Genomic DNA, 23,689 nt, shown 5'->3' with positions numbered 1-23,689 from the left:
CATGCGTTCCCAGCCAGATGCACGACTCTGTGGACATCCATACGTGTACAAATATGTAGATGAGGACAAGCCCACTTTTCTCTCCCTCCCCTTCTCCCTCTCTCCCTCTCCCTCCCTCTCTCTCTCTCTCTCTCTCTCTCTCTCTCTCTCTAAGAGACCTAAACAGCATTATTTCCCAGTCTCAGCCCTAAGTTAAGTCAGGACTAAGTTAAATCAGGCAGCCAAGAAAAACTTGCAGAAAGCTGGCTGGGAGAAAGCAGTGGAGCCAATGGGGGGAAACAGGCAGTGGGTCATATATAACTAGACAAGAGAGAAGCAGTGCTTCCCCGGGGCCTCCACTCCCCAGCCCCTCCGCCAACCAGGCCTTTGGAATCAGAAGGCCTCTTGTAGCGGGGTTGGGTAGGTTGTGGGGGCCGGGAGGGAAGCCAGGGAGACTGCTGACGGAGGGGAAAGCATTTGAAAGAGGAGGCGTCTGTGGTTTGGAAACTGCAGGGTTCTCCAGACCCCGCCTCCAAAACCAAAACAGGCCTGTCCACCTCCCCCAGCCAGCCACCCACCCACCCGGTGGGCGGCCTGGTCAGCCCTCCCTAGGGCAAAGTTGCCACCCACCTTTGACGGCACATCAGAGTGACCACAGCCTCAGTGCTTCCCAGAAGCCCTGAGGTGAACCCCGACCCCTGAGCTTACAGCTCCCTCTCCCTTTTGATTCCTAAACTTTGATTCCTAAAAGTCTCTTCTAGAGACCCAGGCAACCTGAATGACTTAGCTGCCCACCCCACCCCCCCTCCCCAAGCCCCTGAGACCATTTCAGTCTGTCTGGGCATCCTGACTTGGTTCCCCATCCCCACCCCCAGACGGGGCTCTGCCCTGGTCCAGTAGAGGGGCTGGCTCTGCCTCTCCCTCAGGGAAACGTGGAAGCTGGGAACCTGACAGCCAACCACATGTCTACACGGAGGTAAGCCATGCCTCCGCCACCTAAGCTGGCCATGGCAGGAAAGTAAACCCCCACACAGACCAGTTGGAAGAGTTGTGCTCTGAATGCTCATCACCTGGGACCTACACAGTGATGGGGCAAGACAAGCCTCTAGGCCAGCCAGATCTCTTCCCGGGAGCATGAACTACCAGACCTCTGTGTTCACGTCAGTCCGAGGGCCACCAAGAACAGGGCCTTGTGCAGGAGCAGCTCAGCTTTACTAGGGAAAACTGATGTGCTTGGTTCTGCCTTCTCCGAGAGGGTCAAGGGGAGGCCGGGCACTTACATGGCCCTCGGTGCTATGTCCTCCACATACACACTGGGGGCTGCAGAGGCTGCTGCTTGGGCCTGACAGCTCCAGAGCCTGGGCCCGCATGTCACGGTCCAGGCCCTGTTCTCTGCCATGCGGCAGGACAGCACTCCTCTGATCTTCCTAGGAGAAGGACTATAATTTTTCCCTGCAGAGGCAACTTTGCCTAGGAAAACTTTAATGATGGCTTCCTGCTGGAACCACAGGCTTTTAAAAATAGCCCGGCTGAACACAGGCAAAATGTGGAGCCCAGGCCTCGCCTCACCCTAACCTCAGAACCCTACATCCCCGGGGCCTGGCGCTGCCCCTCTGGCCACGGCCCGGGCCAGGATTTACCGTGCCCCACTGGAAAATGGAGTGGGACCAGGAGCAGGCAGGAGAGTGGAGGGCTGGAGTGTAGCACACTGAACTTCTCAAAGGCCCGAGTCAGAATCTGGCTGGCCCAGGTTCTCAGGCGATCTTGGCAGCTCTCCTCAGCGTGGCTGGATGGGAATTTGAAAGCTTCCAGGAGTTAGTCGATGGTGAGAAAGGCCTCTGCATCTGGGAAAAGCTTGCCATTGAGAAGCGCATGCCGAAGAATGGTGGAGGCTCCAGTGGGTCATCACTTACCTTTCGCCTTTGGCAGCCTCTCAGATTTGGCCAGGGCCCATCAGCTCTGTCCTTGCCACCTCCATCCTGGAGGGACTTGCTATCCAAGCCCGGCACAGGGCTGCAGACAGGACCCTGATCCTCCTAAGTAAACAGATGGCCCTCCTGTCGTGGGGCGGGGGGGGGGGGGGGGGGGGGGGGGATGAGGTGGCAGTTGTCCTCCGTCCCCCTCCCCTACTGCTGCCTAAGGCTCAGGCAGGCTGCCCATCAGGGTCCACCAAGGAATCTAGGAGTTACTGTCATAGTTGGGAGCAAGGAGGAGTGGGGCAGGTATCTTAGAACACAGCCTCCTGCCCCTGCTCAGACAGCCTTGCCCTTCATTGATGCGCTGCCTAGTGCCTTTGGAGCCCCAATTGTGTGACAGGCACAGGCTGGAAGAGACAGCATGAGTTCAGGGTAACCTTCCCAGAGGGTGTGGCCAGTTCTGTCTAGGTCTGCTCCTCCTCCCAGAGGGTGAGTATGGGGATGTGTGATCCTTCCTGAGACCTGAACGTTTCTCTGGGGAGGCTCTCCACCCAGGAGACAGGGCGGCCAGCCAGCCGGCCATGAGTCCACCTGGCCCCAGCAGACGCAGGAGGAACACCTCCCTGGAAGCCTGAGCAAGGACCCGTGCAGAGGCAGCAGGGCCCCTGCCAGGAGAGAGGCTGAAGAGATCCAGGAGGACAAGCACTGCCCGGCCTCCCCACACCTGCCCTCCCGGGCTTTTCCTGTCTTCCCATAAGGCACCTCCTTCCCAGTACCTGGGGAGGCCCTGAACAAGTCTCGCAGTCGAATGTGACAGTAGAGCAGGCAGCTCCCCAAAGGGGTGCTCCCAAGCTGTGTGGTCAGCTCAGCATGCTGGCCCACCCTGGCCTCCAGGAGGCCCTGCTGATGGCTGCAGTCAGCATCACCGCTGATCATTTGGCCGCCGGACCCTCATCTTAAAACCCATGTAATCACTCCCATCGAACGTGTGTTCCCCACAATCCTCTTGGGAAAATCACACAATCAGGTGATCACATTAGTGGTCAGGGGAGGCTTCACCAAGGAGGTGCCCCTGGGGCTGCCGGAAGATCAGACAGAGGCAGGATTTAAGGGGTAGAGGTGGGAGAAGGGCTCAGCAAGTCTGGGGCATGGATGGGGGCCTGGCACGTTCAGGGAAGGGGGGGGGACATGCCGCGGCGCCTCCAGACATCCCAGGGGATTCCTGACTCAGGTGCCACACGGGGCAGGTTCCCCCTAACTGTGCCCTCAGTCCAGGGAGCTTTTGGACCCCTGAGGACACTAGGCCCCAGCACCCTCACTGCTGTTACTGGGCTGGGAGAGCCAACTCTCTGCTGCCAGGGCTTAGCCAGGCCACCTGGGGCCCCGGCCAGCTTCTGCACACACTGGGAGCCACAGTGAGGCAACCAGCTAAGCCAGGCCAGACCGGAGGAGGAAGAGACAGGAAGGAGGACCTGAGCTCCAACCTCAAATAACTGTGCCTTGTTGCTTCATCCACCCCCCACAGAGGAGAAGTACGTCACTGTACAGCCTTACACCAGCCAGAGCAAGGACGAGATTGGCTTTGAGAAGGGCGTCACTGTGGAAGTGATCCGGAAGAACTTGGAGGGCTGGTGGTACATCAGGTAGGAGCCTCCGCGGAAGCGAGAGATCCCTCTACCACTCCGGCCCTGGGCAGCAGACTGCACAGTGGCCGTGGGCACCAGCTGGCAGGTCGATACTGAGGCGGCTTTGCGCCCACAGCCCAGGCTTGGCTGCTTCAACCCTGCACGGTTGAACAGCTCGAACAGAGTGCTCATCTCGCAGCTTCTCTCCTGGGGCACGTCAAGCAGAGCCAGAGTTGTGGCCAGTGGGGCACAGAGGCCCCGGCTCAGCTTGCAGGCAGTGGTGCAATCCCTTCCCATGCATCTGCCAAGAGGGTCCAGCACATCTGAATTTGGTTTTCTGTGTCCGGCCTTGGCTGCCTGGTGCGCTCTGTAGCTCAGGCCGCCTGAAGGGCTGGCGTCCACAGGCCTTGCTGAGGTCCCAACAGGCAGTCCGTGCTGCCCACAGCTCAACACTGGGGGCCTTTCCACTCTGCAGGGCTGGCTTATATGGTTGCAAGAGCCAGGGTAGAAGTAAGGCCTGAGCCCAAGCCTAGCTTAAAGGCCTCTTCCTTCTGCCCCTCCCTCTTGCAGGGCCCAATCATGTTTCCCAACTGAGAAACCCATTTGGGAGCATGGGGAGGGGAGGGAGGGCTTCCCTGGCAATCCTAGAAGCCAACTAAACCCTGTGGGCTTCACTCACCTTTCCCCTGCCAAGTCCTGCTCTCCAGTCCCCTCTGTCCTGGGGCTCTGAGGCCAGCCAGCACCTTCTGGGTGGGGGGTGGGGTTAGGGCTCACAGGAAATGTTTTTGGGTCCTTTAGAATTGACTCTGCTGTGGTGATTTCACCCAGTTTCTTTCTTCCCTGCCCGTAGCCCAAATGACCAAGATAGTCTTGTATCTGTGAGCTCTGGGGACCACTTCCCCAGCCCATCACCTGGGAACCCCGTACCCACCCTGGGCAGGAAGGGTGCTCCGCTCTGTGTCCCACGGTGGGGACAGGATTGACCCAAGTGATATGGGCACTCAGGAGACAGTATCTTGGACCATGGTGGTGTTAAGATTGGGCTATGCTGGCGGGTAGGATGAAGGTCATTTGCTACACGGGATTCAGCCTTAATGTGACCTGACAAGACATAGCTGCCCCTGCCCTTGGCCCCATGCATACCAGTCAGTAGGGCTGAGGTGTTCCTTTCTGCTCTGTGAGGTGGGACAGGACTGTGTGCCTGGATGTGTGTTTCCCAAAGTCACTGCCCCTAGACTCTCACACTCTCTAAAAAACTAGACCCAACCCCAAAATCCAGCAACCACAAATCTACATGGGAGGGCCAGCAAACATTCTAAGGCAGGCTGCTCACCGAAACCACCCTCCCGGAGGTTATCTACAAGGCTGCGGGGTTTTTTCCAGTTTCTTAAAATGATCAACAAGGTTACTCTGAGCCGTCACTTTTAGTCAACTCTTGTCCCCATGGCCTACCCCTTTAGCTAGTGGGAGCTTCAACTGAAAAAACCCTACAAAGATTCCACCTTAAGAAGGCTGCCAGACACCCCCTTAAATATGCCATTTCCCAACATTCCAGGCTCTGTGTTGATCCTCATTTCCTGTCTTTCTTTTCCCCTCTCCCCTCACACACACATACCCTCCCTCTCTCTCTCTATCCCTTCTTTTCCAGTTTGCTTCCCTCTGGACTCATTCTGCACTCCAGAGCTGGAAAGCAGATGTGAGCCGAGTTGGACCCAGACACACACAGCCGCTCCTGATTCCCCTGCATCTCTCTGCCTGGAATCTAATTGTATCCATGTAACACCAGAGGAACACAACAGGGTTGGACGTGGGAGCACTCAGGGCAGTGAGCAGGCCTGACCATCACTCCCATGAGACCCCACTCCCCATCTCCCCACTGTTCTCATAGAAGAACACCTCTGCCATAGCCATCAAGCTCTTCATCTTGAGATGCAGGAGCACCAGGTTCCAGGCCAGATGCTGCCAACAGCTAGCTGTGTGGCCCTCTGCTACTTGCTTTGCTTTGCTGAGCCTTGGCTCGTGGCTCATACGTAAGATTAGGCATCTTTACTCGTTGCTGCCATCCACGCCTGAAATTTCTGTGCTTCTCTCTGCACCCCTTACCTTGGGAAGGCAGGCCAGCCCCTTGACTTCCATCCATGTGTTAACTGATGTCTGCCTTCCAAGCCCCAAACAGGGGGCCAGACAGGTGACCTTGGGACAGTCTGTCTGTGCTTTCCAGTGGTGTGAACATAAGAAGCCACCTCCTGCCTAGGCTTTCCAGCAAAGCTCAGGCATGTTAATAGAAACTTTCGCTTTCACGTTCCTGTTTCTCCCACCTCATGAGCACCCGAGAACAAGGTCAGATCAGGCAGGTGGGAAGGGCGAGTGTCCGACATCTGGCACAGAGGAGCCATTGCAAAGAGCCAGATGTGCCCCGGGGAGCAGACGGGGACAGTGCAACTGGTGGACTGGGAGGTGAGCTCTTAGTGGGCTTGGGTAGAAGTTCTGAGCACCATGGGGAGAAAAGGGAAAAGCTTGTTTTCAGAAGTCATCAAGTCACTTCAAATTAAGTCAGCCCTGTCATTTGCCTTTTGTCCTTGTTTATGGGTTTTGATTTTGTTTTCATTTTGTTTTGTTTCATTTTGGTTTTGTTGTGCCATACCAAAGGTTTTCATTTTATCCAGTCATGTGCTTTCAGTCTTTCCATTCATGGTTTTGGCTTTTGGAGCCCTATTTAGAAAGATTTTCTCAATCCTCAAGATTAACCAAATATTCACAATTTTTTTTTCCCCCTGTGGTGTGAGGCCAAGGTTTCACTTACTTTTCCTAACTGGGTAATCAGTCATCTCCAAATTGGTAATTGAAAGCTCATCCTTACCCCCACTAATTTGATTTAATTTTTTTTAAGTTTATTTATTTATTTATTTTGAGAGAGACAGAGACAGCATGAGCCGGGGAGGGGCAGAGAGAATGGGGGAGAGAGAGAATCCTAAGTAGGCTCTGTGCTGTCGGCACAGAGCCCAAGGCAGGGCTCAAACTCACGAAACCATGAGATCATGACCTGAGCTAAAACCAAGAGTCAGACGCTTAACTGACTGAGCCACCCAGGCGCCCCTTACCCCCAGTAATTTGAAGTGTTACCCTTAACATCAGTCTGTTTGGGGACTTGTTCTGTGAACTTGATCTGTCTGCTACCCCCACAGTTAGCATCCATACCTCCCCCACTTGGCCACTCTTTATAGACATCTTCCTAGTTAGTCTCGAAAGGTCTATCTTTCTGGATAAATTTTTGTAGCTACTCTTTTCCTGAAGTTCGCAGAAGAGAGAAAAAATTGAGCTCCAGGGTAGGGACTTACCAAGGGACTCACCAAGGGACTCAAGAGCCGAACTCGGGGTTCCTAACTCCTCTTACCTGTGCTACCTGTTCACCTCTCTGATCTCCCTTCCCTTTGTCAGAGGGCCTCTGCCTAACACACCACGTTCACACTTGCTCTTATCTCTAGAATCGCCCTCTCTGTTGGGAGGTAGCTGGCCGTTGTCAAGTCTACTTGGCGGGCAACTCAGTCTGAGGAATCTTCTCATCCTGATGTCCCACATTTGCCTGACTGTAGAGAACGAGAGCCCACCCAAGGAGGGATCAGGCAGAGAGCAAGGAGAGAGGAAGAACTGGTGTCCTAGGTGTCTTTTCCACCTGCCCTCCATCCCACTTCTCTCCAGAGTGGTGGGATTGCCAGGTGCCTTGCAGAACACAGTGGAGAAGGCGCAGCTGGGCCAGGCCAGGTGGAGCCTGGGGTGTGAGGTCAGGTAGCAGCGCTCAAGTGACATCATGTCCACCCCTTCCCCCAGGTACCTGGGCAAAGAGGGCTGGGCGCCAGCATCCTACCTGAAGAAAGCCAAGGACGACCTGCCAGCACGCAAGAAGAATCTGGCAGGCCCAGTGGAGATCATCGGGAACATCATGGAGATCAGCAACCTGCTGAACAAGAAGGCATCGGGGGATAAGGAGACTCCACCGGCCGAAGGAGAGGGCCCTGAGGTCCCCATCGCTAAGAAGGAGATCAGCCTGCCCATCCTGTGCAATGCCTCCAATGGCAGCGCTCTGGGCGTCCCTGAGAGGAGTGTCTCCAAGCTGGCCCAGGGCTCGCCAGCCGTGGCCAGGATTGCCCCTCAGAGGGCGCAGATCAGTAAGAGCCTTCCTGACCCCTGCATCCTTACGGCACAGCTCTTTAGAAAGCGGTCACAGGGTGCAAGGAAAGCCAGAGGGGTGTATAAGACCCCTATATCGTTTTTACCCTGACATCTAGGCTGACCCCTAACCCTGAACTTGTTTCATGCTAATCGCGAGTAGGCAAGGCACTTCCTCACAACTCTTGCGCTGAAGATAAAATATACGAGTGTTTAAGCTGGTGGCATTCCCTAGAAGAAAGCCAGGAATGGTTGCTTTGCAGATCAGTGTATCCCCCGGGCTGTGACACGTGGCTCCCTTGTGCAAGGCTGCTTTACAGAGTGACAGCCAGTAGAACATCTTTCCTGGCCTTACCCCTCCTTCCCTCTCGCCTCCCACCAGTTACTGGAAACCTAAAAGACTTGGAAGGAACGGCTTTGCCTCTCCACGAGCAGTTTTAAAGGCCTCTGTATAGGAGAAACCCAGCTAACTGGCCCCCTCCTAATCTATGCATCTCTGGCTCAACAGCATCTTCAGATGGAGGTTAAACTGCCCTATATGATGAGAGAGCCGCTTCTGTTGATGTCCACCCAGCCTTAAAATCTTGAGGAAAGCTGTGGTTTTAGTTGAGTTCTGAACTTGGCCTCTGCTCCTACATTTGAAAATCTGATAGAGCCATTTACCCTTTCTTCTGAAAAATGCCTCTATGTCTATACATTTTGAAATGTGCACATCATTTTAGGGGGCTCATGGATCCCCCGAAACACAGCCAAGAAAGCTTAAAGGTCTCTGGTTCCATGAAGAAAGTATAGTGCTGATAGTGACTGAGCACATGGGCCCCTCCTGAGTGTGGGACAGAGCCAGGAGCTTCCCAGGATCAGGAGGCAGCCACACATAGGGAAGACAGGGTCCAGCGCTGTTACCCATTGTCTGGCTGGGATTTCTGAAGCCATGTTTCTTCTTCTAGGCTCCCCGAACCTAAGGACAAGGCCTCCACCTCGCAGAGAATCCAGCCTGGTATGTATGCTGAATTTCTCCTCCTTTTTTTCTTCCTGTATCCGGGGACGCCCTGTAACATTCCCCAGTTAATTGGTTGTCTCATTTCAATGCCTGTCAGTCCAGGGGTTTTCCAGGGCCCTGCTGGGCTTCCAGCTTTGTGGGGCCAGGGGCAGAGAGGAAAGCCTGGGCATCCCAGCCATTCTGGGGGCCTAGCTGGACAGTTGATGTTCAAAAACACACTGCACTCCAAAGCTAAATAAATCCATCCCAGCCGCTACACTGGCAGACATAAACATTTAGACTGGCCAGCGGGAGTGTCCAGCCAGGGCATTGCCAGGGGCTGGGAATGGGGCTGCTGTCCATGTGTGCCTGGAAGCCTTTCAGCTTCGCCTTCCTGGCTCAGGAATGTCCGATGGCTTCGGTGGATGCCAGAGCCTGGGAGGGCAGAGGGCAAGCCGGCGAGCACCCCTGCAAGGAGGAGTGAATGGCCAGGACTGGCTTGTGCTGAAAGTCAGAGGCTCAACTTGCTGGCGTCCCTGGCTCCTGTAGGTGGGGGTCCTGGTGTCCAGACCATCAGGGAAGAGCATATACCCTCGGGACACTAGGCTTAGGGTGGCAGTGATGCTGGCAGTGGACCTAGAGCCCTAGTTCAGGGGACTGTCCTCAGGGGCAGTGGGTGCCGTGGAAAGAGAGGACTTCAAGCCTGCCAGACGTGCGTCTATGTTGCACCTTTGACACTTGGGAACGGCGAGACCCAGGGCAAGTCTGTTACCCTCCCCAAGCCTTCATTTCCTGATCTGTAAGATGGGGACAGTGCCAGCCACCTCCTGGGGCTGCTGGAAGGATGAAATGGGATGGTGTGTGCAGGGCTGGCCGCCAGGTTTCTCTTTCCTATGTCAGCTGTGGCTGACGGACGGGCTGCCTGCCGCACCGTGTGGGGAAAGATTTCTGAAGTCTCACTGGGCCTAGTAGCAAGGGTCACTGGGATCCGTGACATCTGCCCTGGCCTGGAAGAGCGGGCCTTCAGTAAACGGGTCCTTGAGTCAGGCGTGTGGAGAGGAGACCATCCCTGCCTTGGCCATCGGCCCCAGGGGAGTTTCTATGTCATTTTACCCTCGAGTTTTCCACGACAAAACAATGAGTTCTCCCGTCCTTCCAGTTCTCTCAGCCCCAGCTGATTATTTTCAGGCAGACTCGGTTTTGGGAACAACGGGCTCATTCCTTCCACACTTAACAAGTGCGGGACTTACTGCGGCAGGGCTTGTCCCAGCCAGATGTGGCTGCATCCCACCTGGTGGCTGGGGGAGGGGGGGAGGGGGGGTGCTGGGGCCTGGACCCCATCTACTCACACACATGCCTGCAGGGCCAGGGCCCCAGCCCCGGGCGGGGAAAGTGGGCTGAATCATACCTGGTCCCTCAAGACCAGCTTCCTCCTGCCCTTCGCTCCCTGTGACCCAAGACAGCTGGGCTGTGAGTGGCCAGACTAGGACATGCTGAGCTGTGGAGAATGCAGAAGGTTCCAGGGAATAGGATGGCATTTCAGAAGGAGGGGTCAGCTTTGGCTGCTGTTGGTGGAGCTCCCCCTGCGTCCTTGGCTGGGCCAGAAGTTAGGTACCTATCAGTAATTCTCTTCATGACCCATTTTACAGATGAGGAAATTGAGCCTCAGAGAGGTCACAGGCTTTATCCAAGGCCATACAGCTGGTGCGTTGCTGAGCTGGGATTGGAGCCCACATGTGTCCAGCTGCAAGGCAGAGGTCTTTTGAGGTCTTCCTGTTACACCACAGCTGCTTCCCTCTCCCTTCCCGCCACCGCCGCCCCCCCCCCCAAACACACATACTTCTTTGTTTGTTTTGCTTTAACCCCTTTGTGTGATACTGGGACATACTGGAAGTAACAGGGCAGCACAAAATCCATTTTGACCAGAGTAGAGACCGAGTGAAACTAGAATGTCCGCCCCATGAGGGCAAGGGGGTTGTCCTTTTGGTTCACTGTTAAGTGCCCAGTGCCTCAGACCTGGGCCTGGCACCCAGAAGATGCACAGTTGATGTTTGGAAAGTGAATGAATAAGACTCAGAAGTCACGGCTGCAGCCAAATCCTAAATGTCCTTGACTGTCTTGCTTGGGTATTGGTATAACCAATCCAGCCTGTTTTGCCTGACCATTTGGCATCTCTGCAATGACCCACCAAGGGCTCTTCTCAGCCATCTCCGCGCCCCCTTACACTCCTGCCCTCTGCCCCAAAGAGATGGCTGTGTCCCCTGGCCCTGCCTCTGCAACCAGATGTCACCGCTGTGACCTGTCAGCCAGACTTAAGGACGAGGCTCTCCTCCCATGGGGCAGTTTGCACAGGCTTTGTTAAAACCACTTCTCTGCTTTTTCATTTTCATTTTTGGGACCTAGCTGTTGAAGCATCTATAAACTGGACCTCCAGAGATGTAGGGGTGAAGTTACTATTACTAAATGATCATTTTGACAGCTCAGAGGAGTTTCAAGTGGATCATAGGTAATAGTAGAAAGCCTGCTCAGGAGAACAGTCCCCTGGGGAGACACCCTGAGCCCCAGGTGATGGATACTTCTCAGGTCAGCTGCCCTCCAGCTGGTGTAAACGCCACACTCTGCCTCTGTTACAGTTCTGATCAGGTAGGTTTTGCTCACTGAGCCCTTCTCTGCCTTAGGGGTTCCAGCTGCCGAAGCCACCAGAGCCCCCTTCTGTTGAGGTGGAGTATTACACCATTGCTGAATTCCAGTCCTGCATCTCTGACGGCATCAGCTTTCGGGGTGGACAGAAGGCAGAGGTGAGCCTTGGGCCATGAAGCTGAGGGTTTGAACTCCTGCTAGTCAAAGACCTGCCATGTTTCCCATTTATGCCTTGCTGGCAACATTCCAGGGGGGCGGGCAGAAGACCCACGGGGATAAAAATTTGCCTGAAGCCAGTAAGTGCCACGGTGAGGACCAGAATGCAGGACTCCTGTCTCCACGCAGTCCTTCCCTCACAGCAGCGTTTCCCAGAGCGTGTAGTGGGAACTTGTGACGGAAGTGCCCCGAAACAAGGGGCTTCTTTGGTCGAACAGGTTTGAAGGACATTGGGTTAAACAAGATCCATGCAGTTGTGTGCTTTTAATCGCAGAACTTCTCAGAGCCTGTGCTGTAGGGATGTCACCGTGCATCTCTAAGAGGGCACTAGAATAGCAGCATTGCCCAGACCCATTTGGCCCCAGGACAGTTTGTCTCCTAGGAGCACCCTGGGGGCCAAGATTCTGAAGAACCCATGTTAGCAAGCGCTGCTGTGGGGAGAATGTGGCCCACGTAGCCACGGTAATAGGGGCCTGGGTTCTGGCCACGTGCACACCGCCGGCACCTCTCGCCCTCGATACAGTCACTCCTCTGCCCTGGCTTTGATCCTGTGTCTCTGCCACATGAGGTAACAGATCCTAGGAGGCTCCCTCCCGGCCTAGCATTTATGAAACTCTGCTTTGTGGCCACTGCAGAGCACGCGGCCATGCTCTTGAGTAATGAGGTTACATCCAATTAACACCTGTAGAACTGTCGGAAGAGCCCTCAGGCGGTCTCTGCCTGTGGAAGAGATGGTGTCCCCCGCGTGAATGTTTTAAATCCTATGTATTCAATTTGGAACCGAATTTCCAAGAAAAATCATTCCGTTGGTGGTGCTTAGGTTTCCAGAAGAGCCTCCAAAGCTCACCATGTAACTGAACTGTCATACTTAGGAGCTACCCAGGCTTAATCTTAAGTGTGGGGTGGGGTATGGGGTGGGAAGGGTGAAGGAAGGAATAGAGAACCAAAGGAAGGACAGAAACTCTCCCTTTTGGTGTGGACTGCAGAGGGCTGGTCTCTATCTCTCTTCCTTCACTGCCCCTCTTCCCCTGGTATCAATTTTTTCATGTCCCCTCCCTGCCCCCCCCCCCGCCCGGTACCTTTCTCCAGGAGTGTCCCACAATCCATAATTATCTTCCCTTTATGTGCTCCAGTCCAGATGAACTGCAGCAGAGGCAGCACCACACTCCTGGTCTTTAGCCAATCTCAAAAAGTAGTTAAGAAAGAAGCTCCTTGAGTTAGTTTATACTAACATGGAAATGACTAAAAGCCCCTCATCCTTCCCACAGTTAACCATTGAAGCCAAAGTCCGTTCAACCGGCAGAATTTCACTGGGATCCCACATGCAGTGAAATGACCACAGGCGGTGGGAACACCAGGGAGGCGTCCAGCAGGGTGGCTCTGGTCTCTGGCTGTACCTCCCAGTTCACTTCACCTGCATCTTCCCATTCTCTTCTGACATGAGAGACCCTTTCCAGGGTGGCCAGCGGAGGACCTAGCAATCCCAGGGGCGGGACGAGGAGCAGTGGAATGAATGGCACGTTCTTAGACATACGGGTCCTTGGCGAGTTGGGTTCCATAGGGACTAGGAGGAGTAGGTCTTCTAAGTGCACAGCTTAGGGGGAGAAGCAGGAGTCTATAGACAAGGCCAGCTCGACCTGGGGTGCTAATGGAGTCTTGGAGGACCAGGGGGGAGGGTCTTGGAGAGTGGGAGATGGTGGAGACCTGGCTTTCAATTCCAGCCCAGCACTTACTACCCGGGGTCCTGGGGCCACCTCCTCAGTAGCTCACTTTGCTCATCTGTAAAACAGAGACATGACGCGTCGTAGCCTGGTGCGTCGCGTGAAGTGCGAAGCTCCTAGCCTGGCACATCGTAGGGTCCAGCGATCCTCCCAGCTCACTGGCCTGCCCACCCTTTCCCCTAGGTCATCGATAAGAACTCGGGTGGCTGGTGGTACGTCCAGATCGGTGAGAAGGAGGGCTGGGCCCCCGCGTCGTACATCGATAAGCGCAAGAAGCCCAACCTCAGCCGCCGCACGAGCACTCTGACCCGGCCCAAGGTACCGCCCCCCGCCCCCCCCAGCAAGCCCAAGGAGTCCGAGGAGGGTCCAGTGGGCTCTGGGGAGAGCCAGGACTCCCCGCTGAAGCTCAAGTATGAGGAACCTGAATATGACATCCCTGCCTTCGGCTTCGACTCAGAGCCAGAGCTGAGCGAGGAACCCACAGAGGACAGTGGCTCGGGGGAGCGGCGGCCCGTCCAGCCCCGTAGGCCCTCACCGGCCTCCTCACTGCAGCGGGCCCGCTTCAGGGTGGGCGGCTCTTCAGAGGACGTGGCCCTGGAGGAGGAGACCATCTATGAGAACGAGGGCTTCCGGCCGTGTGTCGAGGATGCCCTGTCAGCCAGACGCTCCTCCCGGGACAGTGACTCCCCGGGGGGCTCCCCTCTGTCCCTTGCTAGAAAAAACTCCCCCAAGTCAGATTCCCCCAAATCGTCATCCCTCCTAAAGCTCAAGGCGGAGAAGAACGCCCAGGCAGAACTGGGGAAAAACCACTCCTCTGCCTCCTTTTCTTCATCCATCACCATCAACACCACCTGCTCTTCCTCCTCTTCCTCCTCCTCCCTGTCCAAGAACAGTGGTGACCTGAAGCCCCGTTCTGCCTCGGACGCAGGCATCCGTGGCACGCCCACGGTTGGGGCGAAGAGGGACGCCGACCTAAAGGCTGGGCTGACCTCGTGCACCCGGGCTAAGCCGTCGGTCCGGCCCAAGCCGTTCCTGAGCCGAGCAGAGTCCCAGAGTCAAGAGAAGATGGACATCAGCACTTTACGGCGCCAGCTGAGACCCACAGGCCAGCTCCGGGGCGGTCTCAAGGGCTCAAAGAGCGAGGATTCAGAGCTTCCCCCTCAGACGGCCTTTGAAAGTCCCAGTGAGGGGTCCAGGAGAGGCTCCGCTGACCTCATTACCCCCCCAGCCGCCACACCCCCGTGTCCCACCAAGAAGGGACAAGAAGGGCAGGCCGCCTCCTACACGACATGTAGTGCCTACCAGAAGGTCCAGGACTCAGAGATCAGCTTCCCCGCAGGCGTGGAGGTACAGGTGCTCGAGAAGCTGGAAAGCGGCTGGTGGTACGTGAGGTTTGGGGAGCTAGAGGGCTGGGCCCCTTCCCACTATCTGGTGCTCGGCGAGAACGAGCAATCCGACTCCTCTGGCAAAGAGCCAGACACAGTGAGCGCCCAAAGCAAGCAGAACGAGGGCAAGTCAGACAGCCTGGAGAAGATCGAGAAGCGGGTCCAAGCACTGAACACCGTCAACCAGAACAAGAGGGCCACGCCGCCCATCCCCTCCAAGCCTCCCGGGGGCTTCGGCAAGACCTCGGCCGCCGGGGCAGTGAAGATGAGGAACGGGGTGCGGCAGGTGGCAGTGAGGCCTCAGTCGGTGTTTGTGTCCCCGCCACCCAAGGACAACAACCTGTCCTGCGCCCTGCGTAGGAACGAGTCGCTTACTGCCACCGACGGCCTCCGGGGCGTCCGCCGGAACTCCTCCTTCAGCACCGCCCGCTCGGCTGCCGCAGACGCCAAGGGCCGCCTGGCCGAACGGGCCGCCAGCCAGGGCTCAGACGCGCCTCTGCTGCCCGCCCAGCGCAACGGCATTCCCGTGTCCCCCGTGCGCCCCAAGCCCATTGAGAAGTCCCAGTTCATCCACAACAACCTCAAAGACGTCTATGTCTCCATCGCGGACTATGAGGGGGATGAGGAGACAGCAGGCTTCCAGGAGGGTGTGTCCATGGAGGTCCTGGAGAGGAACCCCAACGGCTGGTGGTACTGCCAGATCCTGGATGGCGCAAAGCCCTTCAAAGGCTGGGTGCCCTCCAACTACCTGGAGAAAAAGAACTAACATGGGGCGTGGGTCCTTCCAGCCTGGTGCGGGTGAGCAGTGAGATGAAGACAAAGGGGAAAGGGAAAATGGGAGGGGTGGGGGGGGGACAACGTTAAACCCTGCAGAATGCGTGACCTCAGAGATGCTCCCCTCCAGGCTGTCCCCCAGCTGGCAGGTAAGGTCCGGCGGGGGCCCACGTTGAGCAGGGAAGGGAACAGGCAGGGGAGCGGCGGGCCTGGGACCAGAGGCAAGAAAGCTGAGCCCTACGTGGGCACCTTGGTGATTTGGCTGACGGACCTGGCACCATTTGGGACAGGCCACGAGGGAAATTCCAATTGTGCCTTGGCTGCAAATCCGGAAAAGATGTGGTCGCAGGGACCTCCTGTGCCCTGCCCCTGCCCAGCTTGGTTTCTGCCGCTGGCACCTTGCCATCGGAGGCGGTCCTTGTGTTTGCCAATTGTGCTGGTCTCCCGGGGATTGCCACCACCTGCCACGGGCGCGTGTCCTAGAAGACCCCACTGGCTCTGGGGCTTGGAGGCATCTCTTGGGAGCCCAGCCTGTCCCTGGGCCAGGCCACCGTCAATGTCTGTTCGTTGAAGAAAAAGCGGTTCCCCGGGTGCCAGCAAGGACCACCTTTCTTACCCGTCGCTGTTCCCTGGCCTTGAGAAGAGTCCGCCCTGCCCTGGGCGCCCCACGGAGGACCGCCAACCCCAGAGTTTACAGAGAGGGTGGGTGCAGCCATCAGTCTCTTCACCATCTGCACAGACTTTATTTTGGGTATTGCTGGGTGGGCAGCTCTTTTGCATGTTTTGGGAGAGGTTTATTGATTTGGGGCTTCAATGTCAGGCCTTGGGTTTTGGTCTTATTTTAGGGGTTGTTTGGGGGCCCAAGGGCAGTCGGCCTCACAGGGGACAGAATGAGTAGCGGATGGGGCTTTTCTGTCGTAACTTTTGCGGGGAGGTTGGCGGTTTTGGGCTTTCACTTCCTTTCCCTTCACAAGCCAAAGTCCTTTCGTTTGGTTTCCACTGTTGCGGACGGCACCCTAGCGCGGCGCCTGCCGGAGGGCCCGGGGGCTGAAGCCCCAGTCCCAGACACGGCAAAGCAGAGACGTCTCAGTGGGGCAGGACCCTCCCCAGGAGGGAGGAGCAGGTTGTCCAGGAGAAAAGGCAGCTCTCAGGCTGCCGGGTGGCCACCATTCTGCACGTGTTCTCCCGTCTGGGCAGGACCAGAACCCTTACGTGTGAACTGTGGAGAAGCACCCATCGCCCCCGCTGAGGGCTGAGGGGACCCCGGATGGGCAGCCACCACCGGCCGTTCCCCCGCCTACGTGCGATGCCACAGGTACCGGAGGACCCCGGGCCCGGAGCCGACCTGGTCTTCCCAAGGGGCGGCGCCCCCCACGAAGAGAGGAGAGAATAAAGTCCCTGTCAACCTTGGGTTGTGTCTTTCAGTCGTTGACGTTTCCGAGGGGACCCTCCGGAAGCCTTGGCTTCCCCAAGGACTCCCCCCCCTTTGCTGGGAGTGGAATCCCACACGTGCCTTTGATTGCGGACGGACTGGGCTCGACAGCCACCAGCTCAGCTGCCAGAGGCCTGGACTAAGGGTTGGTGGTTTCTACAGAGGAGGAAAGGCCTCCCTCTACCCCTGCTCCCCACCCAGGCAGTGTATGTTGCCCGAAGATCAGCACGGGACGCTGTGTCTCGTGCCTTCAGCACCACCCCCCCCCACCCCAGACCCTTGAGGCCTCGCCTGGGGATCTCCCCAGCCTCCTCGCTGGCCGTGCACTCGTGCCTGGCAGCTACAGCAAACTGCTCGTGTTCTTTGTGGAAGGGCCGCGGTGAGATTTTGTTTCCTTTTGTTTTGTTTGTGAGTTTAAAATTGAAATTCGTTCTTTTCTTCTGCTGGACAGTATTAAATAGAGTAGGATATTGAGTTAATCTGCTAGGTTGCAGTACTAATGGTAGTGGTTTAGTGTCTTCATATTAATATTATTTGGACTTATTTGAACAATAATGATAAAGAAGTGGTTCATTATTTTTTAATTAATGCACTTTAATAAGGTGGAATGGGAAGAAACCCAGAGAGCAAAGTGCATTACTTAAAGATGCAGTATATACTTTTCTCATTTTTAAGCAGCACATATTTATTAAAAGAAAAAAAAAGTAATTTATGATTATTTAAAATAAAATTTAAAAGTAGAGTGACTATTGGGTGAAAGGACCTTCCATGTAGCTGTCTTCCAAGGGGGGGGCCCCAGCGGCCTCGCTCCTCCAATGTCTGCACTGAGCCAGTTCAGTCAGTAACGTGCCAGCCAGGCCAGGAAGGAGTGCAGGACGCATCTGCCGAACACAGAGCATCTCAGTTGGACTGGACCACAGTGTTCCCCAGAGCCTGCCTTTCCCTGCCCTTCCTCACGGTCTGCACTGCCCCGTGGGGCTCTCCAGCACCCGCGGGGCCCACATTCTCCACCCTCCCCCAGGACCCTCTCTCCTTGATCCCCAGTGCTCTAAGTGATAGTCATTAAAAGTGGCCTTGGAAGTCACTCCATCCCATCCCCTTCTGTTACTGCAGCCCAAGGGCAGGAAATTACTTTTCCTGAAATCATGTAGCTAGTTAATGGCAGACCACCCCACTGCATTAATGCTTGCGCTCCCTCCCGCCCCCATTGGAGTTTATTGTGTGGTCATCATGTTTACATTGTGACATCCAGCCCCCTAAGGATGGCTGGGAGTTGCTCAGGCATCTAGGAAACGTGGGGAATGCTGCCACCTGGTGACAGCATGTAGATTTGGGCAGTGAACAGGGATTGCCATGCCCCATCTTCGCACCTCACCCCTCACCATCACCCCCTGACTCAACACAGCACAAACCCTGCAAACCCAAAGAGAATATTAATACTTGAAGCACGAAGGGTGCATGCCAGTCCCTCTCAGACATGGCCGGGGGATGCCAGGGCTCGTGCCCCTGGACTCCTGAGCCCCACCTAGGGCAAGGGGGCTTTTCCCTAGAGCTACTGAGCTGCTTTGTGATGTTGGAGGGTACCGCAGCAGGTGGAGGAGGGAGGGGCCTGTGGCTCTGACCCATCTGGAGGAAAACCAGATCGGACTAAAAAAGGAAAAAGGAAAATGAAATCTCAGCAGTGTCCAAACCCAGTTTTCCATTAATTGCGATTGAAAATGTGAAATGGCGTTGTATTGCTGTATACTGCACCTTTAATCCTAATGAGCCCTTCTGAGGTCATTATTGAGGTTTGTATAATGCCCGAAGATGCATCATTTGGTGCTTTTTCTTTCCGTTTAAAGACCTTTTTTCTTTCATTACAAGGGGAAAAAATGTCTTCATCTCTCTCCCACTTTGAAACAGCGGGCCTGGCTGGGCTCCCTAGCCCTGCCACGCTGTTGCCACTAGGCCAGGGGCCCCCCCTGGGGGCAGCAGGAGGGGGCCGGAAGGGGCGACTCTGAACGGCGAGTGAGCCATCTGCCCCTGGCTGAACCCAGGTTCTGCCTTGCCAGCCGTGGCCCTCCACCCCTCGCCTGGCCCCAGAGGCTTCTCTTTCTTACTCTCGAGTCTCCATCTTGACGAAGGCATTATATAGAATCGTTTTAATCACTTTCAGATGTTAGAGCAGCATATTTTACTGGCATTTATATCCATCGCTTTCCTCAGCAAGGCATGTTACTACTTTTATCGTCTAAGGAAGAAAGACAAGGGAATTTCGGTTGAACATTATTTTCATATTACTAGTATTTGCAGAGTAGGTGTAGAACTATTTAAGTCTAGCCCTCGGTTTGGTAGTTTGTTTTAAGGGAAAAAAAATGAAAGTAGCCCCTACTTTTCCTGTGTTTGTTTTGTTTTGTTGTTCTGGGTTGTTTTTTTTTTTTTTTGTATTTAACTAATATATTATTTCTTTAAGGTTACTCACTTCCCCTACCCCTCCAAATACTTTGCATTCTCAATCGAAAATGAAAACAATCTGAGAGACAGGAAAAGTGCAATATTATCAAGAGGGACGCCAGGGCTTGTTGGGACAGTGGCGGGAGACCCGGTGGCCCGTTCGTCCACAGGAGGCGGCAGGGCTGCTGGAAGGAGTTAAGCTGTGGAGCAGACAGGTGACCTTCTGGATATTGATCTTTTATACCCGCCCCCTCCTTCCTGGCAGGATGGCAGGGGTCCCTACCGGAGGGCAGCCCCTTTTTCTGTTGGGTGCTATCCACCCAGAAGGGATTCAGGGACAGGCCGCTCAGGGCCCCAGCCCTCGGAGCAGAGCAAGGACATCCGGGAACGGTCCCTTGTTTTCATTTCCATTGTTTTTCAGCCAGCTGCCCAGAAAGACCTGTCTTAAGAATCACTCCCAGCAGCCCTCTCTCACCCCAGTCTCCTGATGTTTGGGCCGTGATCTTTCTGATGTATGTTTGAGTCTTTCTAAAACTATGTAACCTCAGTTCAGTTTATGGGCAGGAACCCTAGATGTAACCAAATCCTTTTTTGGGGACGTGGGTGCCTTGAGCCCTATGTACCCCAGTGAGACACCAATTCCCACAAGCCTACAGCTAGGCCTGGTGCTGAGCTTGGGCCACCCATTCATCTCAATGACTTCAGCCCGAGGAGTGAGCCCGGCCTCTTGCTCAACACCCCGACAGTTCCCAGAGGGCCTCAGAGAAGTGTCGGAGGGGCCTACTCAGGTCTTTGTAGACAGCTCCCCACAACAGGTACCAAGCGGGCCTCCTCCTCACTTGGCACTGGTAGAGAAAGCAGCAGGATGGGAAGTCTCTGGGTCCAAGCCCTTGGAGCTCTGCCCTTCAGGGCTCCAGGGACATCCTCACTGGCTTGTCCCCTCCGTCTCCAGTACTGTATGCTTGCTGCTGCAACCCCTCTGTTGGGTGAATTCCTGTACAAACATGGATCTGTGTGCCCAGAGTGGGACCGTGCCCCTGTGTGTGGGTGTCTCTCCTTGGAGTATACACATTTATATGTCCAATCTTTGAGAATCTCGATGCAGAGCTCTCTGGAAAGAGAACCACCCACATGACTTAATCTTAAAGAATTAAGATTCCCTCACTTTTTTGAGGGCTGTGTGTTGAGAGTGAGTGTGTGTGCATGTGCGTATGTGTGTGTGTCCATGAGCACACACGTGTGAGTGTTGGTAATTTCCCACTTGAACTAAATAACAAGGGGTTAGAGAACAAATACCGGGCAAGCTGTCTCCATTTTACAAGTCCTTGGCATTGGGCAGGACCCACGGGACTCACAGCTTCTGGCAGCAAGTGTGTGTTACTCACACACGTAATTCTGGCTGGAGAGTGCAATGTGTCTTTTTTTTTTTTTTTTTTTTTTTTTTTTTTTGGTAATTATTTTATTATTTTGTTGGAAACTTCACACTGGCATTAACAGATCTAGCAGAAGCAGCCTAGGCCATCATCCCGGGCTCCAAAATGAAGATGTGGACGCGAGAAGTCACTGGGTGTGGAAGCACTGAGATGGTTGAACTGGGTCACCCGCCACCTGCGGATGGGTGGTCTAGCAGGCCGACCCCACCCACTGCCATGCATATCATCACCGTGGGAGGGAGTTCTCGATGGTAAGAGCTTCTGGCCCTCAGTTCTCGTGTTTCTGAGGGTGGTCAGGCTGCTGGGGCCAGAGCATGCTCGTGGTAGTCAGCAGACCTGCATATGCACTTGCACCAGACTGCAGGCCCCAACTGAACACATCACAGGAACAGTGTGACGGCTCCTCCTCGACCTTACTGAGCTTTTTGCCTAAATCATGAACCACCCTCAGTGGTTCTCAGTTCTATGGCCAGAGACAGTGACAGGATGAGGTTACTGACCTACAGCCTTGGTTTCAGGAAATCAGCCCCAGTAATTTTAGCTTCCCTCCTGTTTTGTTCTGTGCACCTAGGTCTGCAGCCAGAAGTTGGGTTCATTGGTGCTTACAGACTGGGTGGAGGGCTCTACCTTCTAAGACCTTGATCCCAACCTGCCTATAAGGTCGGGGTTACCATGCAATCTCCCTTCCCCAAGCCTGTCTTTTTAATCTTGGGTTTGCACTTGACCTTGACAATCAGTCCCCTCTCCCATCCTAGTCCTAGAACTCAGTGGCCTTAGAGAATGGTTTCTGAGCTGAAGGTCCCTCCTTTGTTCCCAGTTCCACCCTGGCTAATGGGCTGGGACCTCAGGGGGCGAGGGGCAGGGAGAGAGCATGCGAGAAAATGGTTTTAAAGCAGAAGGATGGCTCGAGCATGTTGGAGGCAAGCGAGAGGCATGTTGGTGAGATGAATGTGTGCATGTTTGGAATGGCTGGGGCTTACCATCCCTTCCCGGGAAGGCGGCTTCCAGAAGAGGATGTCTTCTAGGCAGAAAGGGAAAAGTGTGAGAATGCTGAGAGAGTTTGGAGTCTGGAGTTTAGTCTTCATTCAAAAGAAGGAAGAAGTCAATTCTGAGTGTTTCAGGAGGAAGAGAGCAGGTACAGAGGGAATTTACTGATTCAATACCCAAGGGTCCAGAGTAGGTTGGAAAAGCCCTAAGATTTGGCCACAGAAGCAGCTAGCCCGAGGAAACCGCTACCTGCTGGGACACAAACTGGGTCCCCAGCACGTTCTTAATGAACAGTCACTGATTTACGTAGTGGAGACAGGAAGTCGCTAGCAACAAGCCAGTCTTTGAGTTTGGAGGCTCTGGCTCGAGAACATTCATCCATCTCCCAGGTTCCCAGCTGGTTTTGCCCACATCCCTTTGTCCAATCCAGAGGTGGCCTCTCAAACTGCTCAAATTGGTTAGAGACCAGTGACCGTAATGGGTTGTACAGTAAGGACCCACCACCCCACCAAACTGGAACCTCAGGGTCCAGACACTATCGAGCGTGTCTGGAAGGAAGGCAGCCTCATTTCTTTGGTTCACACCAGTTATTCTGGAGTGTCTCTGATGTTACCTGTGGCTACTCGGTCTGCTGAGCCTGCCTTGCAGGTGTGACTTAGAAGACAGGGTGCAGTGCGCACTCAAACGTGGATATGCCCTTTCATTCTCAGTGGCCTGTGACCAAGGCACATTTCCATAAGCGCTTACTTCAGAGAGAGAAGAGTAAACAGCCACCATTCTTGGATCTGCAACTTGTTCTCGGCAACAAGTTTTCTTTAAATCCAAGACACAAGATGAGAACAGGGTTTCACGAACAGTAGTACTGAGAGGTCTGCGGGAAGGTGACTTCTGAGTGAAGATGTGAGTGGCAGGTCCTTGGAGGGTGGTTTGTGGACTGCATGGTTGCATGTGAACTGCTGGGTGTCTCTGGGGCTCCAGAACTTTGGGGGATTCTTCATGGTCTCCACTTAGCCCCTCCCAGCTCCTAGTGGGCTCTGTGGGGTCAGGAGAAGGTTGTGCCCTCTTCTGCCCTCAGAGAAACTGAAGAAAAGGACATTGAATTTAGTGCAGTCAATTTGAGTGCTAAAAAATTTCCAGGATCAATGGTGGTGCTAAACTATCTCCATGTTTCTAATATTTTTAATAGTGGGATTTTTTTTAATTGTTCTCATCACAAAAATGCAGTGTCCTTGGGGAAGGGATCCAGCCCCTTGGCCTGCCACTTTCCGGGTGTCCTTTATCATTGTTGACGGGACTCTTTGGTCTGCAGAAAATACTCTGTCTTGGCATGCTTCTAGACTGTAAGATTTGGGTTGTTTTGTTTTGTATTTTGTTTATGTTTACATGCATCTTGTATTTCCCTGAAAACTAAATAAAGTTTTTGGCCTTTTTAACTGAACAGAATCACCTCTTAATTCTCCCTGTCATCAGAAAAGCCATCCAGCTGAATGGCAAAAGCCACATTACCCAGAATGCAGCATGAACTGCAGGATCCAGGGCCCTCTGAGGACACTGGAGGGGCGGGGTGAGGCAGGTAAGTTGCCACCTTTGTTGGTGAGAATCAGACTCAAGCTTTTCCTCCCTCCCCCACCATCAGGAGGCTTTCTGGGAAGCAGCCAAGGCTTTGAGAGCGAGAAATGCACATCTTGGGGCAAAAGATCCACATCCAACAGGCCGAGCTGGCCTCTCAGCTTAGAGCCCCCCCGACCCTACCCTACTTTTGCTGGACCCCAGGAAACAGTGCTGGGCCATGCTGGTGTAGGAAGCAGCAGAGGGCAGGAAGGCAGGCCTGCTATGTGCTTGAATCCCAGCCCCACCAGATGAGGACTGCCACGTTTTGCTAGACACACTCCACCACTCCCAGCTCCCGCAGCCAGGCAGATCTTCTCAGCCCAGCCAGAAGCTTTCTCTAAAGGTCCCTGGCCCTCCCTTTCTATCTAGCTGTCACCCATTTAATATC

At 54.7% G+C, this 23,689-nt stretch overlaps 1 protein-coding gene across 10 annotated transcripts in view; it reads left to right on the top strand.

Moving 5' to 3' along the window:
- SH3PXD2A (SH3 and PX domains 2A) overlaps window positions 1–23,128 on the top strand; it is a 243,177-nt gene extending 220,049 nt beyond the window's left edge. For all 10 annotated transcript variants that reach the window (XM_045040633.1, XM_019813773.3, XM_011287436.4 and 7 more), the window contains 5 exons: window positions 3,421–3,538; window positions 7,349–7,686; window positions 8,635–8,684; window positions 11,345–11,464; window positions 13,427–23,128. In XM_045040633.1, coding sequence (XP_044896568.1) covers window positions 3,421–3,538; window positions 7,349–7,686; window positions 8,635–8,684; window positions 11,345–11,464; window positions 13,427–15,394 — 2,594 coding nt within the window. In that variant the 3' untranslated portion in view covers window positions 15,395–23,128. The remainder of the gene's footprint in view (window positions 1–3,420; window positions 3,539–7,348; window positions 7,687–8,634; window positions 8,685–11,344; window positions 11,465–13,426) is intronic.
- Window positions 23,129–23,689: the final 561 nt, after the last annotated feature.

This window comes from Felis catus, chromosome D2, assembly GCF_018350175.1.
Source record: "Felis catus isolate Fca126 chromosome D2, F.catus_Fca126_mat1.0, whole genome shotgun sequence".
In the NCBI taxonomy this organism is placed as follows: domain Eukaryota; kingdom Metazoa; phylum Chordata; class Mammalia; order Carnivora; family Felidae; genus Felis; species Felis catus.
The sequence above is the reverse complement of the archived record's forward strand: the minus strand, read 5'-3'. Positions and strand labels throughout refer to the sequence as shown.